The following is a 25,323-nucleotide window of genomic DNA, read 5'->3' as shown; positions in this document are numbered from 1 at the left end:
CAGTAATACAGGGTCTGAGTGAGGCTGTGTCCTGCGATACAGGGTCTGAGTGAGGCTGTGTCCAGCTAGGAACAGTAATACAGGGTCTGAGTGTGGCTGTGTCCAGCTAGGAACAGTAATACAGGGTCTGAGTGTGGATGTGTCCAGCTAGTAACAGTAATACAGGGTCTGAGTGAGGCTGTGTCCAGCTAGTAACAGTGATACAGGGTCTGAGTGAGGCTGTGTCCAGCTAGGAACAGTAATACAGGGTCTGAGTGAGGCTGTGTCCTGCGATACAGGGTCTGAGTGAGGCTGTGTCCAGCTAGGAACAGTAATACAGGGTCTGAGTGTGGCTGTGTCCAGCTAGGAACAGTAATACAGGGTCTGAGTGTGGCTGTGTCCAGCTAGGAACAGTAATACAGGGTCTGAGTGTGGCTGTGTCCAGCTAGGAACAGTAATACAGGGTCTAAGTGTGGCTGTGTCCAGCTAGTAACAGTAATACAGGGTCTGAGTGTGGATGTGTCCAGCTAGTAACAGTGATACAGGGTCTGAGTGTGGATGTGTCCAGCTAGTAACAGTGATACAGGGTCTGAGTGTGGTTGTGTCCAGCTAGTAACAGTGATACAGGGTCTGAGTGTGGATGTGTCCAGCTAGTAACAGTGATACAGGGTCTGAGTGTGGATGTGTCCAGCAAGGGAAGCAGTAATACAGGAGATGAGTGTGGATGTGTCCAGCTAGGGAAGCAGTAATACAGGAGATGAGTGTGGATGTGTCCAGCTAGGGAAGCAGTAATACAGGAGATGAGCGTGGATGTGTCCAGCTAGGGAAGCAGTAATACAGGAGCTGAGCGTGGATGTGTCCAGATAGGGAAGCAGTAATACAGGAGCTGAGTTTGGATGTGTCCAGCTAGGGAAGCAGTAATACAGGAGCTGAGCGTGGATGTGTCTAGCTAGGGAAGCAGTAATACAGGAGCTGAGTGTGGATGTGTCCAGCTAGGGAAGCAGTAATACAGGAGCTGCTGAGTGTGGATGTGTCCAGCTAGGGAAGCAGTAATACAGGAGATGAGTGTGGATGTGTCCAGCTAGGGAAGCAGTAATACAGGAGATGAGTGTGGCTGTGTCCAGCTAGGAACAGTGATACAGGGTCTGAGTGTGGATGTGTCCAGCTAGTAACAGTGATACAGGGTCTGAGTGTGGATGTGTCCAGCTAGTAACAGTAATACAGGGTCTGAGTGAGGCTGTGTCCAGCTAGTAACAGTGATACAGGGTCTGAGTGAGGCTGTGTCCAGCTAGGGAAGCAGTAATACAGGGTCTGAGAGTGGATGTGTCCAGCTAGTAACAATAATACAGGGTCTGAGTGAGGCTGTGTCCAGCTAGTAACAGTGATACAGGGTCTGAGTGAGGCTGTGTCCAGCTAGGGAAGCAGTAATACAGGGTCTGAGAGTGGATGTGTCCAGCTAGTAACAATAATACAGGGTCTGAGCGTGGCTGTGTCCAGCTAGTAACAGTAATACAGGGTCTGAGTGTGGCTGTGTCCAGCTAGGAACAGTAATAAAGGGTCTGAGTGTGGATGTGTCCAGCTAGTAACAGTGATACAGGGTCTGAGTGTGGATGTGTCCAGCTAGTAACAGTGATACAGGGTCTGAGTGTGGATGTGTCCAGCTAGTAACAGTGATACAGGGTCTGAGTGTAGATGTGTCCAGCTAGTAACAGTAATACAGGGTCTGAGTGTGGCTGTGTCCAGCTAGTAACAGTAATACAGGGTCTGAGTGTGGCTGTGTCCAGCTAGGAACAGTAATACAGGGTCTGAGTGTGGCTGTGTTCAGCATGTAACAGTGATACAGGGTCTGAGTGTGGCTGTGTCCAGCTAGGGAAGCAGTAATACAGGAGATGAGTGTGGATGTGTCCAGCTAGGGAAGCAGTAATACAGGAGATGAGTGTGGATGTGTCCAGCTAGGGAAGCAGTAATACAGGGTCTGAGTGTGGATGTGTCCAGCTAGGAACAGTAATACAGGGTCTGAGTGAGGCTGTGTCCAGCTAGTAACAGTAATACAGGGTCTGAGTGAGGCTGTGTCCAGCTAGTAACAGTAATACAGGGTCTGAGTGTGGATGTGTCCAGCTAGTAACAGTGATACAGGGTCTGAGTGTGGCCGTGTCCAGCTAGGAACAGTGATACAGGGTCTGAGTGTGGATGTGTCCAGCTAGTAACAGTGATACAGGGTCTGAATGTGGCTGTGTCCAGCTAGTAACAGTGATACAGGGTCTGAGTGAGGCTGTGTCCAGCTAGGAACAGTAATACAGGGTCTGAGTGTGGCTGTGTCCAGCTAGTAACAGTAATACAGGGTCTGAGTGAGGCTGTGTCCAGCTAGGAACAGTAATACAGGGTCTGAGTGTGGCTGTGTCCAGCTAGTAACAGTGATACAGGGTCTGAGTGTGGCTGTGTCCAGCTAGTAACAGTGATACAGGGTCTGAGTGTGGATGTGTCCAGCTATTAACAGTAATACAGGGTCTGAGTGTGGATGTGTCCAGCTAGGAACAGTAATACAGGGTCTGAGTGTGGCTGTGTCCAGCTAGTAACAGTGATACAGGGTCTGAGTGTGGATGTGTCCAGCTAGTAACAGTAATACAGGGTCTGAGTGTGGCTGTGTCCAGCTAGGAACAGTAATACAGGGTCTGAGTGTGGATGTGTCCAGCTAGGAACAGTAATACAGGGTCTGAGTGTGGATGTGTCCAGCTAGGAACAGTAATACAGGGTTTGAGTGTGGATGTGTCCAGCTAGGAACAGTAATACAGGGTCTGAGTGTGGCTGTGTCCAGCTAGGAACAGTAATACAGGGTCTGAGTGAGGCTGTGTCCAGCTAGTAACAGTAATACAGGGTCTGAGTGAGGCTGTGTCCAGCTAGGAACAGTAATACAGGGTCTGAGTGTGGCTGTGTCCAGCTAGGAACAGTGATACAGGGTCTGAGTGTGGCTGTGTCCAGCTAGTAAAAGTAATACAGGGTCTGAGTGAGGCTGTGTCCAGCTAGGAACAGTAATACAGGGTCTGAGTGTGGCCGTGTCCAGCTAGTAACAGTGATACAGGGTCTGAGTGTGGATGTGTCCAGCTAGGAACAGAATTACAGGGTCTGAGTGTGGATGTGTCCAGCTAGTAACAGTGATACAGGGTCTGAGTGAGGCTGTGTCCAGCTAGGACCAGTGATACAGGGTCTGAGTGTGGCTGTGTCCAGCTAGTAACAGTAATACAGGGTCTGAGTGTGGATGTGTCCAGCTAGTAACAGTGATACAGGGTCTGAGTGTGGATGTGTCCAGCTAGTAACAGTAATACAGGGTCTGAGTGTGGCTGTGTCCAGCTAGTAACAGTAATACAGGGTCTGAGTGAGGCTGTGTCCAGCTAGTAACAGTGATACAGGGTCTGAGTGAGGCTGTGTCCAGCTAGGACCAGTGATACAGGGTCTGAGTGTGGCTGTGTCCAGCTAGGAACAGTGATACAGGGTCTTAGTGTGGCTGTGTCCAGCTAGGAACAGTAATACAGGGTCTGAGTGAGGCTGTGTCCAGCGATACAGGGTCTGAGTGTGGCTGTGTCCAGCTAGTAACAGTAATACAGGGTCTGAGTGTGGATGTGTCCAGCTAGTAACAGTAATACAGGGTCTGAGTGTGGATGTGTCCAGCTAGGAACAGTGATACAGGGTCTGAGTGTGGCTGTGTCCAGCTAGTAACAATAATACAGGGTCTGAGTGTGGATGTGTCCAGCTAGTAACAGTGATACAGGGTCTGAGTGTGGCTGTGTCCAGCTAGGGAAGCAGTAATACAGGAGCTGAGTGTGGATGTGTCCAGCTAGGGAAGCAGTAATACAGGAGCTGCTGAGTGTGGATGTGTCCAGCTAGGGAAGCAGTAATACAGGAGATGAGTGTGGATGTGTCCAGCTAGGGAACCACTAATACAGGAGCTGAGTGTGGATGTGTCCAGCTAGGGAAGCAGTAATACAGGAGATGAGTGTGGATGTGTCCAGCTAGGGAAGCAGTAATACAGGAGCTGCTGAGTGTGGATGTGTCCAGCTAGGGAAGCAGTAATACAGGAGCTGCTGAGTGTGGATGTGTCCAACTAGGGAAGCAGTAATACAGGAGATGAGTGTGGATGTGTCCAGCTAGGGAAGCAGTAATACAGGAGCTGAGCGTGGATGTGTCCAGCTAGGGAAGCAGTAATACAGGAGCTGAGTGTGGATGTGTCCAGCTAGGGAAGCAGTAATACAGGAGCTGAGCGTGGATGTGTCCAGCTCGGAAAGCTGTAATACAGGAGCTGAGCGTGGATGTGTCCAGCTAGGGAAGCAGTAATACAGGAGCTGAGCGTTGATGTGTCCAGCTAAGGAAGCAGTAATACAGGAGATGAGTGTGGATGTGTCCAGCTAGGGAAGCAGTAATACAGGAGATGAGTGTGGATGTGTCCAGCTAGGGAAGCAGTGATACAGGAGATGAGTGTGGATGTGTCCAGCTAGGGAAGCAGTGATACAGGAGATGAGTGTGGATGTGTCCAGCTAGGGAAGCAGTAATACAGGAGCTGAGTGTGGATGTGTCCAGCTAGGGAAGCAGTAATACAGGAGCTGAGTGTGGATGTGTCCAGCTAGGGAAGCAGTGATACAGGAGCTGAGTGTGGATGTGTCCAGCTAGGGAAGCAGTAATACAGGAGATGAGTGTGGATGTGTCCAGCTAGGGAAGCAGTGATACAGGAGCTGAGTGTGGATGTGTCCAGCTAGGGAAGCAGTGATACAGGAGCTGAGTGTGGATGTGTCCAGCTAGGGAAGCAGTAATACAGGAGATGAGTGTGGATGTGTCCAGCTAGGGAAGCAGTGATACAGGAGATGAGTGTGGATGTGTCCAGCTCTATGGAGCCATCCGTAGCAGTCAGTGGAAGAAGCTGCCATTCATTTGGCTGTTCTCCTCCTCCTTCCCTGGCTGGCCCAGGATATCAGGCTAGGAGGCTACGAGACGCTGAGCTGACAGCTGTGACTTGCGGCGGAATAAAATAACATTCAGTTCCCATCAATATCAGCGTGGGCGGCGGGACTGATGTGGACAGTGGGGTTAGGGGGAGGGGCTGCTGGCACGGAGCGAGCTCCTATCACACTGATGTAGCGCCTGCTGCCCAGAACAGAACAGACAGCCTCAAGGACAGACATAACTTATTGGACTATCGTTTAGTCTCAGCTCAAGTGGAAAACGTGACAACTTATCTCTGCTGACAAGATGCCATCCCGGAGCGCACAATTAACCACCCGGGATTAACAGCCCTCACATCTGCAGCCCCTCCTCCCTCTCCTCACCCGTGTCTCCCCCCCGTCCCAGCCTCCCCCTCCTCTCTCTACATCACTACCTTCACATATCACACTATCCCCTCCCTCCCTCGCAGCATCCCTCATCTCTCTCTACAATCATCCCCCCACTGGCGCCCTCAGTATCTGTTGTTAACAGTCTCCTTGTTCTTTTTCTGTGAGCGAGCCTCTCTCTCTCTCTTCTCCTTCATGAAACTCTGGTATGAAGAGAGGTTCATTGAGACGCTGTATCCTGAAATCTGACGATATGCATGCTGTGCTCTTTGATAGGGTGATAACATGGTTGCTCACAATGTAAAGAGCTTTGTGATTTCTGATGTAAATGAAAAGCGCTCTACAAATGAAATGTGCTACTTTCATTAACAGTAAATGCATAATAATATCCCAGCCTTGTGTGTGAAGCGGTCGTCAATAGTTACCACAGCCACAAAGTCATAATTCTGGCTAAACCCCGCCCATGACTACATGGCTAAACCCCGCCCATGACTACAATTTCTCTTCATAAAATCTGATTTGAAACCTAACCTTAAACACACTGCTAACCTTATACATAAACTTAAATTAAGGCCAACAAGCTATTTTGGTGGCTGTGGTAACTAGTGACAACAGCGTGAAGCAGACCAACTCTGAGTGAGGATAGTAAACAGGAAGTGGAGGTAAAGTGACTTCCTGTCTGTCAACTACTTTACAGAAGAAGATCAGAGGATGGCCGGGCAGCTCCTGAGGCATGGAATTCCACAGCCTGGTCTGCCAAATCAAAGACACCAGCTGCTGCCCCCCCCCCCCCCCCACACACACACACACACACACACAATGGGCTCTTTCACAGGGCCACCGCACCGCACACAAACTCAAAATAAGTTTCTTCCTGTTTCCAGTTTCTGAAAACACACAGGACCACAGGGAAAAGGTTCAGATAAGTGAAATGCTGAGATATCCTGACAGGGCTGTCATTTTAAAGCCTATCACCCAATCAAGCTTGGAAAGGCAGTGGAGACTATATTGTTAGGCACTGTAAGAGAGACTCGGACAGGGAAAACCAGGGAGCAGGGTTGCTCCTGCATGTGCATTCCTGAGCTGAAGGAGGAAGATGCCATGCCAGGGACACCCCCCAGCATCGGAGGACTGAAAATAGGAACACTATGTTAGTCAGAGGGTTGGAGGTTGGAGCTCAGCGAAGCGACCGTGGGCCTCGACCAGCTCAGCCCAGCGAGCCATTAGCCCCACAGCAAGCTGGCTTAGTAGGGAGGAACGCTAGCTTGCTCCGCTTTCCCCCCGTGTCCCTGGTTCATCCCCCTGGCTCCTACAGGCCTGGAGGCGTCTAGGGAACAACAGCCTCCTAATGAAACAGACACCCATTAGTATTACTGCTCCCATTGTTCCATCATTAAGGGGAAAAGGCAACTCAATGCAGAGAGAATAAAGGGGGCGTGTTTACTGAGAGCAGCTAACAGACCAGAGGCCATCGATGTCATAGCCAGCCAATATTTATTTAACTGGAGAAAAGCAGATATATCCACACACTAACAACCCTGCAGCTGTCCTCTCCTGTCCTCAGCTCTACTTACAGGCTACAGGGCTTCTAGTGTGTGGATGTCTTCATCTCTTCTCTAGTTCTCCAATAGGACTCATTACTGTCTGTGGAGCACTAGGTCCCTCCACCAATAGGACTCATTACTGTCTGTGGAGCACTAGGTCCCTCCACCAATAGGACTCATTACTGTCTGTGGAGCACTAGGTCCCTCCACCAATAGGACTCATTACTGTCTGTGGAGCACTAGGTCCCTCCTCCAATAGGACTCATTACTGTCTGTGGAGCACTAGGTCCCTCCTCCAATAGGACTCATTACTGTCTGTGGAGCACTAGGTCCCTCCTCCAATAGGACTCATTACTGTCTGTGGAGCACTAGGTCCCTCCTCCAATAGGACTCATTACTGTCTGTGGAGCACTAGGTCCCTCCTCCAATAGGACTCATTACTGTCTGTGGAGCACTAGGTCCCTCCTCCAATAGGACTCATTACTGTCTGTGGAGCACTAGGTCCCTCCACCAATAGGACTCATTACTGTCTGTGGAGCACTAGGTCCCTCCTCCAATAGGACTCATTACTGTCTGTGGAGCACTAGGTCCCTCCACCAATAGGACTCATTACTGTCTGTGGAGCACTAGGTCCCTCCACCAATAGGACTCATTACTGTCTGTGGAGCACTAGGTCCCTCCTCCAATAGGACTCATTACTGTCTGTGGAGCACTAGGTCCCTCCACCAATAGGACTCCTTACTGTCTGTGGAGCACTAGGACCCTCCTCCAATAGGACTCATTACTGTCTGTGGAGCACTAGGTCCCTCCTCCAATAGGACTCATTACTGTCTGTGGAGCACTAGGTCCCTCCACCAATAGGACTCATTACTGTCTGTGGAGCACTAGGTCCCTCCTCCAATAGGACTCATTACTGTCTGTGGAGCACTAGGTCCCTCCTCCAATAGGACTCATTACTGTCTGTGGAGCACTAGGTCCCTCCTCCAATAGGACTCATTACTGTCTGTGGAGCACTAGGTCCCTCCTCCAATAGGAGAAACGACAGGCCTAGATTGAAGGGACTTGTCTTCCTGTGAATCATCACGTCAACATTTTACATTTTTATATTTTAGTCATTTAGCAGACGCTCTTATCCAGAGCGACTTACAGTAGTGAATGCATACATTTCATTTCATACATTTTTTTCCCCCGTACTGGTCCCCCGTGGGAATCGAACCCACAACCCTGGTGTTGCAAACACCATGCTCTACCAACTGAGCCACATGGGACCAACAACTGAATATTATACATGAGTAGATAGGAGAAGAGACAGAATATAATGTGATCTGATTAAAAACAGGCAGGTAACTAACTTACACAAGGCCTGGTGTAAAAGGTGTGGGGTTTAGATAAAGGGTTAGTATGAAGACAGTCTCAAAGCAGCAGAGACTACTGTTCAGACACAACCGCCCCTTCCACAGAGAAGAGTCCTTCAGAAGCCAACGGCCACAGAGGAGGGCAAATAGCAGCAAGCCCTTCAGAAGCCGACGGCCACAGAGGAGAGCAAATAGCAGCAAGCCCTTCAGAAGCCGACGGCCACAGAGGAGAGCAAATAGCAGCAAGCCCTTCAGAAGCCGACGGCCACAGAGGAGAGCAAATAGCAGCAAGCCCTTCAGAAGCCAACGGCCACAGAGGAGAGCAAATAGCAGCAAGCCCTTTAGAAGCCGACGGCCACAGAGGAGAGCAAATAGCAGCAAGCCCTTCAGAAGCCGACGGCCACAGAGGAGGGCAAATAGCAGCAAGCCCTTCAGAAGCCGACGGCCACAGAGGAGAGCAAATAGCAGCAAGCCCTTCAGAAGCCGACGGCCACAACAGAAAAACTAATTACAAAGACGTCCTCCTTTTCTTCTCCCTGAGAGCTCTCATTGGGCTGGGCTCTGGGGGCAGAAGGTGATGACTTCTCAGGCCCTGGAGCCACTGGTCAACTAGTCATCCAGCTATCACAACTCATCCCAGTCACGACACAGTGGAGAGAGAGGAGGGGCACCTCGTTAAGGCTCGTTAAGGGGCTGGGTAAAGGTTATTTATATTAAGAGAGGCTGAGGGGCCGTGATGCTTTCAGACAAGCTCAGAACAGAGCTCTCAACGCCTCCAGGGCCCCAACATCCACTAACACAGTTATACACAGACACACGATACACAGTTATACACAGACACACGATACACAGTTATACACAGACACACGATACACAGTTATACACAGACACACAATACACAGTTATACACAGACACACAATACACAGTTATACACAGACACACAATACACAGTTATACACAGACACACAAAGTACACCCATTTTATTTTAGATCTGCATAAATGAATACTGTGATATAATGGGAATTGTAAAAATATACAGATTTTAATATGGTGTTAATTAGCTGGATTAAACAGAAGCTTTGTTAAACTGACAGATGTCAACCTCAGTCATATCCCCAATCTACAGATGTCAATCACACTCATTCTACTTTGGCCGTTAAAAAGAAACGGTTTGTGTTCATTGATAAATGGCCTTACAGAAATGTCTGTACAAATAAAGTTGAGTGAAATTGAACTGACTTGCATAAGCTGCCCACAGTTGGCTAAAGGAGAGACCGAGGAGACAAAAGGATACTAGTGTGGGCCTCAGCTGCGTGCGTGTGTGTGTGTGTGTGTGTGTGTGTGTGTGTGTGTGTGTGTGTGTGTGTGTGTGTGTGTGTGTGAGAGTGTGTGTGTGCATTGAGGCCCCTGGGAGCCAATGTGATTAGAGTGTTTCACAACTTTAAACGTTATTTCAGGAGAGCAGCGCAGGGCCAACGGGCCCAACACACGGGGGACCTGTCACTCAGACTCATCGTCACGGCGACACACCCTCGATCCGACAGCTGTCAGTCTCAGCGTGCGGCAGAGAGTGTGTGGCTGTGTGTGTGACACCAGATCCCCCAGTGCATGTGAGGATAAATGTGCTCTTGCTAATGTGTCTCTCTGAGTGACCATTAGTTTGATAAACAGTTAAGACAGCATTAGGGGCCTGGCAGGCAGATCAATGGAGGACGAATGAAAGGCCCAGCGGAGGAGGAGAAGGGCCCCCCTGCGGAGCTCTGCTCTCAGGCTGCCTGTACTAAGGCAGGCTCCCCACCGTGGAGCTCCAAGTCAGAGCCCATCTGGGGCCCAATGACAGGAGGAAAGAAAAGACTGGGTCTAGGGGTGGCCTGGTTCCTTAACGGTGTGTGGGTGTGTGTGTGTGTGTGTGTGTGTGTGTGTGTGTGTGTGTGTGTGTGTGTGTGTGTGTGTGTGTGTGTGTGTGTGTGTGTGTTTCCTCATACCTGTGCTGACTCCTGAGTTGGCGATGACAGTGGCCTCGCTCCATTGGTCGGCGGAGGAGACTGAGTAGGATCTCTGGTGCAGCCCGTCCCCACGACTGTTAAAGGACACCAAGCTGATCCCGCTGGTCATCTGAGAGGCTGACAAACTACTGGTCACAGAGCCTGAAGGAGAGGGAGAGAGAATCCAGGATGTTTATCAGTCAGTTGTCAAACTTATCTTTTGTCCAATATTCCATAATTTACTGAAACCAACTCAAGGTTACAAAGACGTTTACATTAGAAAGAAAAGTGCTCAGTTTTCCTTAGTTTACAATAAGGGCCTGCTGGCAACACAACTAAATGAAATAAAGAAATCCTGCTGCTACACCTTTGACTAAAGAGAAACCCCTAATAGAGCAAGTTGAACCTCCACCCCAAAGCAAACAACACAATGGATTGTCTACTGCAGTAGGCCACACCACAGGGGACATAGTAAGGGCCCTCTCTCACTGTGGCCCCTGGCTCAATACATGTATCTGGATGTGCTGGGGGCTCCACATAAAGCATTAGCATTATAATAGGCTAATGTGACCGTAAACGGAGGCGAACAGAGCGGAGCGCGCATTTACCGCAGTCAATTACCCCGGTGCAGTGTGTGTGTGTGTGTGTGTGTGTGATGAGAACAGCACCACCTTAACCCAGAGCCTAAAGCTGCTGCTGTTGGTATAATACACACTGATACAGTACACTCTGACCCACTGGAGACATGACCGTGGATTGGAAACATACTAAACACACACACACGCGAGCAAATGTGCACTAACACGCAAACATACACACACTCGCATGTACAGGAATCACACACACTAAGTGATTATAAAAGGAACAGTCTAGCAGCAGCCCGCTGCTGAAACCAAACCTTTGAGTTGCCGGAGCTTTCATGGTCTAACAGCTGAGTGAATCATTTGTCTCTCTCTCTCCTCCGTCTCCCTCCCTCCCTCCCTCACCTCTCTTTCTCTCATTACAGCTCATGTCTGGAGCTGCCTGAGTGGAGAGAGGACTCTGATTGCATTAATATTCATGACAGTAATTAGTACATGTATTATGGGTCACTGAATATTCATGCTATTAGTTTGGTCCTCCTGGAGCCGTGCGCCTGTCTGTGCATGGGTGTTGGTGGGTGTGTGTCTGTGCATGGGTGTTGGTGGGTGTGTGTCTGTGCATGGGTGTTGGTGGGTGTGTGTCTGTGCATGGGTGTTGGTGGGTGTGTGTCTGTGCATGGGTGTTGGTGGGTGTGTGTCTGTGCATGGGTGTTGGTGGGTGTGTGTCTGTGCATGGGTGTTGGTGGGTGTGTGTCTGTGCGAGGGTGTTGGTGGGTGTGTGTCTGTGCGAGGGTGTTGGTGGGTGTGTGTCTGTGCATGGGTGTTGGTGGGTGTGTGTCTGTGCATGGGTGTTGGTGGGTGTGTGTCTGTGCATGGGTGTTGGTGGGTGTGTGTCTGTGCATGGGTGTTGGTGGGTGTGTCTGTGCATGGGTGTTGGTGGGTGTGTCTGTGCATGGGTGTTGGTGGGTGTGTCTGTGCATGGGTGTTGGTGTGTGTCTTTGTGAGGGTGTGTTTGTGTGTGTGTGGGGGCATGTTGGTGGGTGTGTCTGTGTGCGTGTGTGTGGGTACGTGTCTTTGTGAGTGTGTGTGTGTGTGTGTGGGAGCATGTTGGTGGGTGTGTCTGTGTGCGTGTTGGTGGGTGTGTGTCTTTGTGTGTGTGTGTGTGTGTGTGTGTGTGTGTGTGCATGTGTGGGGGCATGTTGGTGGGTGTGTCTGTGTGCGTTGGTGGGTGTGTGTCTTTGTGAGTGTGTCTTTGTGTGTGTGTGTGTGTGTGTGTGTGTGCGTGTGTGTGTGTGGGGGCATGTTGGTGGGTGTGTCTGTGTGCGTGTATGTGTATATTCATCCCCTCAACAGTATGGTTTATGGTTCATTGTTTGATTATTTTTGTTAAAGGTAAAATTACAAAACAAAATACTGCAGGACCCATAAAGGCCCACAAGGGACGTGTGTGTGTAGGACGAGGTGTCTATGTGTGTGTGAGAGTACGTGGAAATGTGTAAGCATGCATGTGTGTGTCTCTGTCTCTCACCAGGGCCACCAGGTCCCAGCTGCAGACTGCTCATGTCCTTGGCCAGGCCGTTGGTCTTCGGGCTGGGGACAGCGGCACAGGTAGACACCGCTCGGGGAGGCCTCTTCCCTGGGACCTTCACTGTGGTCCTCAACAGATCTATCTCCTTCCCATGGACGTTCTGCATGTAGTCCTACAGGAGACAGACAGGGACACAGTCTGCTATCAATACACACTTAGAGATGAAAGATAAACGCTCTCAGATAAATAGGGATTTGTTTTTATAACTAATGACAAGGGGGTTTGCTCAGAATACAGAGATGCATTGTTGTGGGTTACATAGTTGTAATATTTACAGGCCTAGCTGCCTATAACAACATAACTAAATGTATGAGTCATTAGGGAGGGGTTAAGCTACTTGGCAGCATCCGTCCCTGGAGATAACATAACAGGCTTGTGATTCCTGTGGGCTTGACAGTTGGTGTTTACAGGATCAATATTAAACTAATAAAAGACTGTAGTCTTCATTAAAAATGATGGTTTCTTTAAGGCAGCAGTCCCTGAAGTGTGTGTGTGTGTGTGTGTGTCAGACAGGGAGCACACTGAGTAGGGGTCAGTCACCCCTCTCAAACATGAATGAGGGCTGAGACCATGTGCAGAAACAAAGCTCTGACTCTCACTGTGACACAATCAAAGACCATTCTGAACCAAGAGGAGTGGGTGATTATGTTCAAGACTTTGTGTGTTCATAATCATGTGTGTGTGTGTTTTAATCGTGTGTGTGTGTGTGATTATGCGTGTGTGTGTGAGGGCTGAGAGGCAAGGAGCATCCTGAGAGGCTGTCGGGACCACCTCCCTCTTGCAGGAGGAAAACAAAAGGCCAATTCAAAGCCAAGTGCTCTCAACACGGCTTAACAAGTCGCCAGAGATCCCTTGAGCTGGGGTCCCTGGAGGGGCTACAAGGGCCCAGCCTGGCCCAACTCGGCCCAGCGGAGCCCGGTCCAGCCCAGCCTGCAGACAGCTTGACGGAGCTAATTGAGACTCCATGTGCATCATGAAACTTTCACCATCTGATCCACACATCATAAACGGAGGAGAGAAGAGAGGGAGGAGAGAAGGAGAGGATATGAGAGGGAGAGGATATGAGAGGGAGAGGATAGAGGAAAGTGAGGGAAGATGAGGAGGAGGAGAGTGGGGAAGCTGGGGCTCCCAACAACACAGTTGCACAGCATGGGGGGGAAGAGCAGAGTTTGTGTTTGTGTGTGTGTGTACACGTGCGGTTGGTGTGTGTGTGTGTGTACGTGCGGTTGGTGTGTGTGTGTGTACGTGCGGTTGGTGTGTGTGTGTGTACGTGCGGTTGGTATGTGTGTGTACGTGCGGTTGGTGTGTGTGTGTACGTGCAGTTGGTGTGTGTGTGTGTACGTGCAGTTGGTGTGTGTGTACGTGCGGTTGGTGTGTGTGTGTACGTGCGGTTGGTGTGTGTGTACGTGCGGTTGGTGTGTGTGTGTACGTGCGGTTGGTGTGTGTGTACGTGCGGTTGGTGTGTGTGTGTGTGTACGTGCGGTTGGTGTGTGTGTACGTGCGGTTGGTGTGTGTGTGTATGTACGTGCGGTTGGTGTGTGTGTGTGTGTACGTGCGGTTGGTGTGTGTGTGTGTACGTGCGGTTGGTGTGTGTGTGTACGTGCGGTTGGTGTGTGTGTGTGTGTGTACGTGTGGTTGGTATGTGTGTGTACGTGCAGTTGGTGTGTGTGTGTGTGTGTGCGCAGTTGGTGTGTGTGTGTGCGTGTGCACAGTTGGTGTGTGTGTGTGCGTGTGCACAGTTGGTGTGTGTGTGTGCGTGTGCGCAGTTGGTGTGTGTGTATGTGGGGTTGGTGTGTGTGCGCGCGGGCACGGTTAAGACAACACACTTGAGAAAGATGATAAATACAGTCAAGATAACATTAATATTTTTTTAAGTCATGGATGAATAAAATAGCATTTAATCACCCAAGGTCCCCTACAACTAAACAGTGTGAATAAATAGGAAGTGATCAGATGACATCAGTCACACCACAAACAACTGAATGACTCCATGACACCTGGACCAGTTTCTTCACGTTTCTTTGAGGACTGCCGTGACTCCTAGTTTCCCTGCCAGTTACACGCCATCCTATTGCCATCCACTTAATTAGCTGTATTAATGTGATTTCTTTGTACATAGTCGGGCAATTAGGAGCGTTGCTGATTGACTTTGATTCTATTAGCCTCCGCAAACACAGTAATTGATGCCTGCGCTGCAGATGCACAATGATCAGGAACACCCGCTCAGCTCGGGGCTGGAGGTACATGTGTGTGAGAGTTTGTGTGGGAGTGTGTATGTAGAGAAAGTAGTAAGTTAGGACTCATCCTAGGGACTCAACACCTTTGGGATTTTCAAAAGATTTGATCATATTTTATGGCTCTCCTTCAGGTTGCTATCGAGCAATTTAGTTTTCCTACATTTACCGTCCACTCATTCTGCCTCTGTGGTTGTTTCACTGCAGTAGCTGGGCTGCTAATCCAACCCAATCAAATTACAGCAAATTGATTTTGCCTCCTCCGCTGTGCGTCCTCTACCCATCCATCCATCTACATGTGTGTCTAGACTCCAGTCAGTGTGGCATTAGGAAAATGATTCCGATTCTAATGAACAATAAGGCCTGATTGCAATCTGGAGGAGCGATGGAAAGAGCGATGGGAAGAGCGAGGGAAAGGAGGGATAGTGGTGATATGAAGTGGTATCAGGGCCAGGAGAGGGGACATTGTGGTCCTGTGTTTGCCAACAGAGCAGCCAGGCGGGCAATTAGAGCAGGCCATTACAGTGGTGCTATTCCACATCATCACCGTCAGCCCTGTGCAAACAGACCATGTGGGCTTTCTAATTAATATTGTTGCTCGCTGTGTGGGGGTGGGTGTGTGGGTGTGTGCCTCCGCTGCAACAAGCGTACCATCTGCCCAGTGAGCGGATGGGGTGGCTGACGCTCTCTCTCTCACACACACACACACACACACACACACACACACACACACACACACACACACACACACACACACACACACACACACAGAGGAGGAGGAAACAGGGGCCAACACAGTGGCTGATGGATTAGCAGCGTGCGGGGAACAAGCGGTAAGACCTGCTGCTGTAACATGGGACAATTACATAGAAAGCCAGAGCAGAGGGCAGAGTGACAGACAGACAGCACTACATTACAGACACTGAGTGATGCTGACTCCAGGTGACCTCTGTGGGTCCACACTGAGACTGGAGGGGTGCAGGTTAAAACAGGACTGTTAGGTGGTTGGTAGAGTCATCGTGATGATGGGCAGTAATAATCAGAGAGAAAGTTGTCCAACTAGCTGGTCTGGTTGCAGCAGGGCTGGACAGGTAGAATGGAACTAACAGGAGAAAGAATGATCACCCCCAGATTCTACCATCTGAAGTAACTTAGAGTTAAACACATCAACGGGCACCGCCTGTATAGTCTTCCCTCAGAGTGTATGATGTGTGTGTGTGTGTAAAGCATGTGTATGTTATGTGTGATGTGTGTGTGTAAAGCATGTGTATGTTATGTGTGATGTGTGTGTGTGCAAAGCATGTGTATGTTATGTGTGATGTGTGTGTGCAAAGCATGTGTATGTTATGTGTGATGTGTGTGTGCAAAGCATGTGTATGTTATGTGTGATGTGTGTGTGTGTGCAAAGCATGTGTATGTTATGTGTGATGTGTGTGTGTAAAGCATGTGTATGTTATGTGTGATGTGTGTGTGTAAAGCATGTGTATGTTATGTGTGATGTGGTGTGTGTGTGTAAAGCATGTGTATGTTATGTGTGATGTGTGTGTGTGCAAAGCATGTGTATGTTATGTGTGTGTGTGTGTGTAAAGCATGTGTATGTTATGTGTGATGTGTGTGTGTGCAAAGCATGTGTATGTTATGTGTGATGTGTGTGTGTGCAAAGCATGTGTATGTTATGTGTGATGTGTGTGTGCAAAGCATGTGTATGTTATGTGTGTTGTGTGTGTGCAAAGCATGTGTATGTTATGTGTGATGTGTGTGTGTGTGTGCAAAGCATGTGTATGTTATGTGTGATGTGTGTGTGCAAAGCATGTGTATGTTATGTGTGATGTGTGTGTGTGTGTAAAGCATGTGTATGTTATGTGTGATGTGTGTGTGCAAAGCATGTGTATGTTATGTGTGATGTGTGTGTGTGTGTGGTAAAGCATGTGTATGTTATGTGTGATGTGTGTGTGCAAAGCATGTGTATGTTATGTGTGATGTGTGTGTGCAAAGCATGTGTATGTTATGTGTGATGTGTGTGTGTGTAAAGCATGTGTATGTTATGTGTGATGTGTGTGTGCAAAGCATGTGTATGTTATGTGTGATGTGTGTGTGTAAAGCATGTGTATGTTATGTGTGATGTGTGTGTATCATACGAGTGATACATGTGTATTCATGTTCAGTGTGTGTTCAGTGTGTGTTCAGTGCGTGTTCAGTGTGTGTTCAGTGCGTGTTCAGTGCGTGTTCAGTGCGTGTTCAGTGCGTGTTCAGTGCGTGTTCAGTGCGTGTTCAGTGCGTGTTCAGTGTGTGTTCAGTGCGTGTTCAGTGCGTGTTCAGTGTGTGTTCAGTGCGTGTTCAGTGCGTGTTCAGTGTGTGTGTTCAGTGTGTGTGTTCAGTGTGTGTGTTCGTGTTCAGTGTTCGTGTTCAGTGTGTGTGTTCAGTGTGTGTGTTCAGTGTTCAGTGTGTGTGTTCGTGTTCAGTGTGTGTGTGTGTGTTCAGTGTGTGTGTTCGTGTTCAGTGTGTGTGTTCAGTGTGTGTGTTCAGTGTGTGTGTTCAGTGTGTGTGTTCAGTGTGTGTGTTCAGTGTGTGTGTTCGTGTTCAGTGTGTGTGTTCAGTGTGTGTGTTCAGTGTTCGTGTTCAGTGTGTGTGTTCTGTGTGTGTTCGTGTTCAGTGTGTGTGTTTGTGTTCAGTGTGTGTGTTTGTGTTCAGTGTGTGTGTTCAGTGTGTGTGTTCAGTGTGTGTGTTCATGTTCAGTGTGTGTGTTCAGTGTGTGTGTTCATGTTCAGTGTGTGTGTTCATGTTCAGTGTGTGTGCTGTGACAGGTGGTACTCACGTGCAGGCTGGGGTGATATGTGAGCAGGCCATTGTCACACAACGTCACGTACTTCTTTTTCCACTCCTTGTTTAGGGTCTTGCCACTCCTCTTCAGAAGCATGCCCTATAGGAGAGAACACAGAGAGAGACAGGGTGAGGAGGACCATAACACACAACAACACAGATACATGCCCTATAGGAGAGAACACAGAGAGAGACAGGGTAAGGAGGACCATAACACACAATAACACAGATACATGCCCTATAGGAGAGAACACAGAGAGAGACAGGGTGAGGAGGACCATAACAACACAACAACACAGATACATGCCCTATAGGAGAGAACACAGAGAGACAGGGTGAGGAGGACCATAACACACAACAACACAGATACATGCCCTATAGGAGAGAACACAGAGAGAGACAGGGTGAGGAGGACCATAACACACAACAACACAGATACATGCCCTATAGGAGAGAACACAGAGAGAAGGAGGACCATAACAACACAACAACACAGATACATGCCCTATAGGAGAGAACACAGAGAGAGACAGGGTGAGGAGGACCATAACAGCACACAACAACACAGATACATGCCCTATAGGAGAGAACACAGAGAGAGACAGGGTGAGGAGGACCATAACAACACAACAACACAGATACATGCCCTATAGGAGAGAACACAGAGAGACAGGGTGAGGAGGACCATAACAACACAATAACACAGATACATGCCCTATAGGAGAGAACACAGAGAGACAGGGTGAGGAGGACCATAACACACAACAACACAGATACATGCCCTATAGGAGAGAACACAGAGAGACAGGGTGAGGAGGACCATAACAACACAATAACACAGATACATGCCCTATAGGAGAGAACACAGAGAGACAGGGTGAGGAGGACCATAACAACACAACAACACAGATACATGCCCTATAGGAGAGAACACAGAGAGACAGGGTGAGGAGGACCATAACAACACAACAACACAGATACATGCCCTATAGGAGAGAACACAGAGAGACAGGGTGAGGAGGACCATAACAACACAATAACACAGATACATGCCCTATAGGAGAGAACACAGAGAGAGACAGGGTGAGGAGGACCATAACACACAATAACACAGATACATGCCCTATAGGAGAGAACACAGAGAGACAGGGTGAGGAGGACCATAACAACACAATAACACAGATACATGCCCTATAGGAGAGAACACAGAGAGAGACAGGGTGAGGAGGACCATAACAACACAACAACACAGATACATGCCCTATAGGAGAGAACACAGAGAGACAGGGTGAGGAGGACCATAACAACACAACAACACAGATACATGCCCTATAGGAGAGAACACAGAGAGAGACAGGGTGAGGAGGACCATAACACACAATAACACAGATACATGCCCTATAGGAGAGAACACAGAGAGACAGGGTGAGGAGGACCATAACAACACAACAACACAGATACATGCCCTATAGGAGAGAACACAGAGAGACAGGGTGAGGAGGACCATAACAACACAACAACACAGATACATGCCCTATAGGAGAGAACACAGAGAGACAGGGTGAGGAGGACCATAACAACACAACAACACAGATACATGCCCTATAGGAGAGAACACAGAGAGAGACAGGGTGAGGAGGACCATAACACACAATAACACAGATACATGCCCTATAGGAGAGAACACAGAGAGACAGGGTGAGGAGGACCATAACAACACAATAACACAGATACATGCCCTATAGGAGAGAACACAGAGAGACAGGGTGAGGAGGACCATAACAACACAATAACACAGATACATGCCCTATAGGAGAGAACACAGAGAGAGACAGGGTGAGGAGGACCATAACACACAATAACACAGATACATGCCCTATAGGAGAGAACACAGAGAGACAGGGTGAGGAGGACCATAACAACACAACAACACAGATACATGCCCTATAGGAGAGAACACAGAGAGACAGGGTGAGGAGGACCATAACAACACAACAACACAGATACATGCCCTATAGGAGAGAACACAGAGAGACAGGGTGAGGAGGACCATAACAACACAACAACACAGATACATGCCCTATAGGAGAGAACACAGAGAGAGACAGGGTGAGGAGGACCATAACACACAATAACACAGATACATGCCCTATAGGAGAGAACACAGAGAGACAGGGTGAGGAGGACCATAACAACACAATAACACAGATACATGCCCTATAGGAGAGAACACAGAGAGACAGGGTGAGGAGGACCATAACAACACAATAACACAGATACATGCCCTATAGGAGAGAACACAGAGAGAGACAGGGTGAGGAGGACCATAACACACAATAACACAGATACATGCCCTATAGGAGAGAACACAGAGAGACAGGGTGAGGAGGACCATAACAACACAACAACACAGATACATGCCCTATAGGAGAGAACACAGAGAGACAGGGTGAGGAGGACCATAACACACAATAACACAGATACATGCCCTATAGGAGAGAACACAGAGAGAGACAGGGTGAGGAGGACCATAACACACAATAACACAGATACATGCCCTATAGGAGAGAACACAGAGAGAGACAGGGTGAGGAGGACCATAACAACACAATAACACAGATACATGCCCTATAGGAGAGAACACAGAGAGACAGGGTGAGGAGGACCATAACACACAATAACACAGATACATGCCCTATAGGAGAGAACACAGAGAGACAGGGTGAGGAGGACCATAACAACACAATAACACAGATACAAGCCCTATAGGAGAGAACACAGAGAGACAGGGTGAGGAGGACCATAACACACAACAACACAGATACATGCCCTATGGGAGAGAACACAGAGAGACAGGGTGAAGAGGACCATAACACACAATAACACAGATACATGCCCTATAGGAGAGAACACAGAGAGAGACAGGGTGAGGAGGACCATAACACACAATAACACAGATACATGCCCTATAGGAGAGAACACAGAGAGAGACAGGGTGAGGAGGACCATAACACACAATAACACAGATACATGCCCTATAGGAGAGAACACAGAGAGACAGGGTGAGGAGGACCATAACACACAATAACACAGATACATGCCCTATAGGAGAGAACACAGAGAGAGACAGGGTGAGGAGGACCATAACACACAACAACACAGATACATGCCCTATAGGAGAGAACACAGAGAGAGACAGGGTAAGGAGGACCATAACACACAATAACACAGATACATGCCCTATAGGAGAGAACACAGAGAGAGACAGGGTGAGGAGGACCATAACACACAATAACACAGATACATGCCCTATAGGAGAGAACACAGAGAGAGACAGGGTGAGGAGGACCATAACAACACAACAACACAGATACATGCCCTATAGGAGAGAACACAGAGAGAGACAGGGTGAGGAGGACCATAACACACAACAACACAGATACATGCCCTATAGGAGAGAACACAGAGAGACAGGGTAAGGAGGACCATAACAACACAGATACATTTCGTCAAGCACAGTGGTTCCCAAACTGTGGGTCGCGATCCACAGGGGTCCAGGAGTGAGCGGGATGACATTGTTTGTGCAGTGCAAAAAAATATCTATTTTTTTATTTATATATTATTTTGGCAACGCACAAACAATGTCATCCCGCGACCCACCTGGACCCCTGTGGATCGCGACCCACAGTTTGGGAACCACTGTGCTTGACGAAATGTATCTAGGTTGTTTGTTGTTTTAAATACATTTTCAGGATGGAAAAAAGATTTTGGTGTCAACTTAAATGACTAAAACCAAATAGAAAATGTAATATACAGTACCTATATATTTTTCAATAATAGCTTATAATGTGAGAAATCAACAAAATAAAAGCTGGACTTTGCTGCTGGATTTTGTTATAGCAATGTCAGAATGTGTACAATTGTAGGACATGATCTTAAAATCTGCACAAATGTATCTCAGCTCCATGGCAAAATGTATAGAATTGCATGAAATTGGCTTTAAAAAGGCTCAATTCTCTTTCAGCTCCATGGCAGGATGTGTGGAATGGCAGGAGACTAGCTTTGAAACAGCAACATTATCTCTCCACTGCCAAGATGATATGTTCTACTTATTATTTAGTCTGTGTTTTCACCACTCAACAATTTTGATGGGTCATGGTGGGTCATGAAGCAAAAAAGTTTTGGGGAACCACCGCTCTAGCATCTACTGTAGTCATCACTGAATTTACAACACATAGCTCATCTTCCAATACAAGACACATCGTCAATAGGTGGTAAATGGGATCGATGTGTGGTAACCCTGATTTCTGGAACTAGAATCTCTTGAGTCAGGGAGACCGTATAAAATGCCACGGGCTGCAACTCAATGCAGTCACCATGCTGAAATCAAGTTTACAATAAAGATGCAAAATGTGATCTCTCCCCAATATAATTCTGTGACACTCCCTGACCAGAGAAACAAAGATCCTTAGCGGATAGGAAAAGCACTTAAACTAAGAGACTATATACACACTGGAGGGAGAGAGACGGAAACATAACCAGCAGTGGTGAGCAAGAAGTATCGAGCGAACGGAAAAAACTGAAGTGTTCTTCGGACACATTAGCGCCGACCCAAGACTGTTAACATCCTTCTCTCTTCTCTCTCCTCCACACATCAGCTGCGGATGACTGGCCCTTCAGGGCGGCTGCCCACCCACGCTGCATTTCAGCCAAATTCATTAGGCAAGAGAGGGATATAACTGTCCGCTGATTAGCAATTACAGCCGGGCTGCTGCGCGTGTCACTTCACTGGACCTGTACCACATTAACGCGGTGTTAACACCCACAGACAGTAAGATATTAATAGAGTCCGAGAGGAGAGGAGAGGGGGATGAGGGGATAAAGACTAACTAGCACGCAACGGGGGGTGGAGGGGGGAAAGATATGGACAGCCAGGCGCTTTGATAGACAGAGTCCTGCTTTCCGTGTCTCTGGCGTTGTTCACATTTCATTAAGGCCTCGTAGTGTCCTGTCCCTTGGCTTGGACAAAGGAGGAAGCAGAGGAACCAACGACCTCGCCTGGGAATGATTGCATATCTCATAATTGGGTGCCTGAAAACACACTTGTCAATGAAAAAAGGGCTCTGCAATGGGAGCAGCTAGCGACAGACAGGACAGCAACGAGGCCTGGCCAATAAGCAGCTCTACTCTGCAGTACAGAATGATTCCATACAGAATGATTCCTGGCATGATAGAGATGCAGTCAGGTCCATGTTGAACTGAGCAGGATATCATATGGATTTGATATACTGTGTATTTGCTGAGAGATGCAGTTTCTTTCTCAGTTCCTCCTCTCAGTGTGTTGGTGTCACAACAACCACTGTTGAATCACTATTAAAAGAGACAATCATCACATCAGGGCTGTTCTGGCTTCACATCCCAACTCAGATCTCAACTTCCAAAGGTACAAGCTGATAGTCCTGAAAGTGATTTGGGGTCTAGAGCGAGAGAGAGGTGGCCAAGCGTTACAGACTGGGGAGTGAACTAGGTGGCCAATATTTCTTCTACGTGTGGCCCTGTTTGTGATAGAAGTGTGCATATTCATTTCAGCCATCCATCGTGGAGATGACAAGCGATCAGTTTGCAGGGGGAAGGCTAATTGAACGGCACGTCGACCCTCCGGATTGGTAATATCTTTCATTATTCAACTTCCCCGCTCCACTAGTGACACACACGTTGCCTCTATTTTACCTCCGGGGGACTTGACAGCTCACAAGGTCTTCCGATCGCAACGCACAAGAATAAATGGAGGAAATAAATACATCCCAGATATACTCTTTGTCTTCCTCGTTGCTACGGAGACACTTCCTACAGAGGCACTGTGAAGTATTGTGGGTAGTGCTTAGGAAAAGGTCGATCGCCCTGGGGGGCTGAGGAGATGATGTCCTTCATTCCTTTTAGTGAGGAAAAGCTTCCTCAAAACGTGCAGCAAGGGCGCGATTATTCATTAATTATATCGGTTCATGTTCAAACCGTAACAACTGTTACTACAACAAACAGGCTTGTATTTTACTCAGGTCCAAAATGGCTATCTAGAAAACAATCAACATTCCAAAACCTCCCTCTCTTTGCCTTCGATAGCCACCCTCAATTGGTCTGCACTATCCAAGGTGTAATTGTCCAATCTCTCAAGGCAGACCTGCCAGTGGAGCCGTTCAGTTGTAAACAAACAGTCTGATAAGGAGAGAACTTTCCCCAGGTTCATTTCCTTTCTATTGAAACACACTAATCAACTTCTCCAGACAATAGACCCTCCCTTGGACCCTTGACGGGACTGACAGCCGGCCCATTTGGGTGATAGGGGGGAGGCACCATCTCTCCCCGGGGGATCAGTTGGGGCCCATTGTTCTTGGGTGTCCCTGGAGAGCAGGAGCCTAAATTAAGGGTGTCATTCCCAAACAGGCAACTCCTGTCTTGGGGGCTGTCAAGAGGTGCGAAGGAGGGCTCAGGGCTGGCTAAGGCATGTCTTGAGTGATGCCTCTGTGAAAGGCGCTGTTCAAACACTCCTCTATCGCGTTGGCCATCTGGCCTGAAGAGATGTCCACTCTGCCAGCCAAACCACACCACTGGTCATTAATCATCACTGGTCAGGACAGTGGTGTGAAGCCAGGCCAGGATATCATGATGTCCCTATAGCCCTGATCAATGGGACATAGTGGAGAGGGGAGGGAATGGACCTGGTTTGTCTGACTCTAAGAGAAGGCATTAACAGACAAGCTGAACGAGGAAGTGAGAGAGATTGCTACTACGGTGCAATGCCCATGATGGAATCTGCCCCCAACAGACAACAGCCGTTTCACCATGCAGATAATGACTCTCTTGTTGTGATGTGTGTTTTGTCCTATATTTATAATGTATTTATTTATTTATTTTAATCCCAGGCCCCGTCCCCGCAGGAGGCCTTTTGGTAGGCCGTCATTGTAAGTAAGAATTTGTTCTTAACTGACCTGCCTAGTTAATAAAGGTAAAATATATATATTTTTTAATAAACTGTCATAAGTAGGTGCACACCCGCACATGGACATGAGAGAATAGCTGACACAATAGTGATGCTGGGTTGACTCATAACCGCAGTCGGGTTTAGGGTCATTAAATATTGTGATAATGAAGGGCAGGTGGGTGGGGTGAATAAAGATGAAACAATACCTTAAAAAAAATCCTTAAATGTATAATTCTTGTGCAATTTATATCTATAGGCTACATTTTGTTTTTTGTGATTGTTATGTTTTGTGTGATGAGGTGCTATTCAAATTCGACTGTCACAAGACGGGAACTAGGCCTACGGCACCTCAAGGGAACTATAGCCTACTGTTCAGATGGGTTAAAAGGAAACTGAAATCTGGACACTGACTGTAGGACTATAACCTCTCACATAGCCTTAATATTAACTCCTGAAGAGTTAAAGGTGCAATATGCAGAAATCATGACACCATTTCCTGGTTGCTAAAATTAAAATAGTTTGCCTAATTTCAGTTTATGTGACAAAACCAGCAGTCGTTGTGTATCATTGTACCATCTGAACCACTGTCAAATATATTTTTCATAACCCAAAATATTGTCTTTTCAGCTGGTGTACAAAACCGGAAGTAAAAGATGCAAAAACAAAACTTAAGAACGGGAAGCATAGAAATAGATCACATAGAAGAGATATACCACTTCTTAGATAGATCTATAGCTCACATTTCTGTGTGAATTTGGTCAGCTCGCCCAAAAAGTTACATATTGCAGCTTTAGGCATTTCTTGCAGTAAAACTATACACCAAATGTAGGCTACATTTCAAATGGAGAAATATGATTTCCTTCAGCATCTTGAGAAAATGCAAATGCACAGTTAGATACTGTCTGCAGGTGCCGTGTCTGTAGAGGTGCCATCTTTAT

General features: G+C 47.9%; 1 protein-coding gene across 8 annotated transcripts in view; it reads right to left on the bottom strand.

Moving 5' to 3' along the window:
• agap1 (ArfGAP with GTPase domain, ankyrin repeat and PH domain 1) overlaps nt 1-25,323 on the bottom strand; it is a 318,347-nt gene that overhangs the window by 104,811 nt on the left and 188,213 nt on the right. For all 8 annotated transcript variants that reach the window (XM_082963618.1, XM_082963619.1, XM_082963617.1 and 5 more), the window contains 3 exons: nt 17,402-17,506; nt 12,293-12,464; nt 10,184-10,345 (listed from right to left, as the gene is read on the bottom strand). In XM_082963618.1, coding sequence (XP_082819744.1) covers nt 10,184-10,345; nt 12,293-12,464; nt 17,402-17,506 — 439 coding nt within the window. The remainder of the gene's footprint in view (nt 1-10,183; nt 10,346-12,292; nt 12,465-17,401; nt 17,507-25,323) is intronic.

Source organism: Salmo salar, chromosome 17 (genome assembly GCF_965601325.2).
Source record: "Salmo salar chromosome 17, fSalSal1, whole genome shotgun sequence".
NCBI classification, from domain to species: domain Eukaryota; kingdom Metazoa; phylum Chordata; class Actinopteri; order Salmoniformes; family Salmonidae; genus Salmo; species Salmo salar.
Note: the sequence above shows the minus strand (reverse complement) of the source record. Positions and strands in the feature narration are given on the sequence as shown.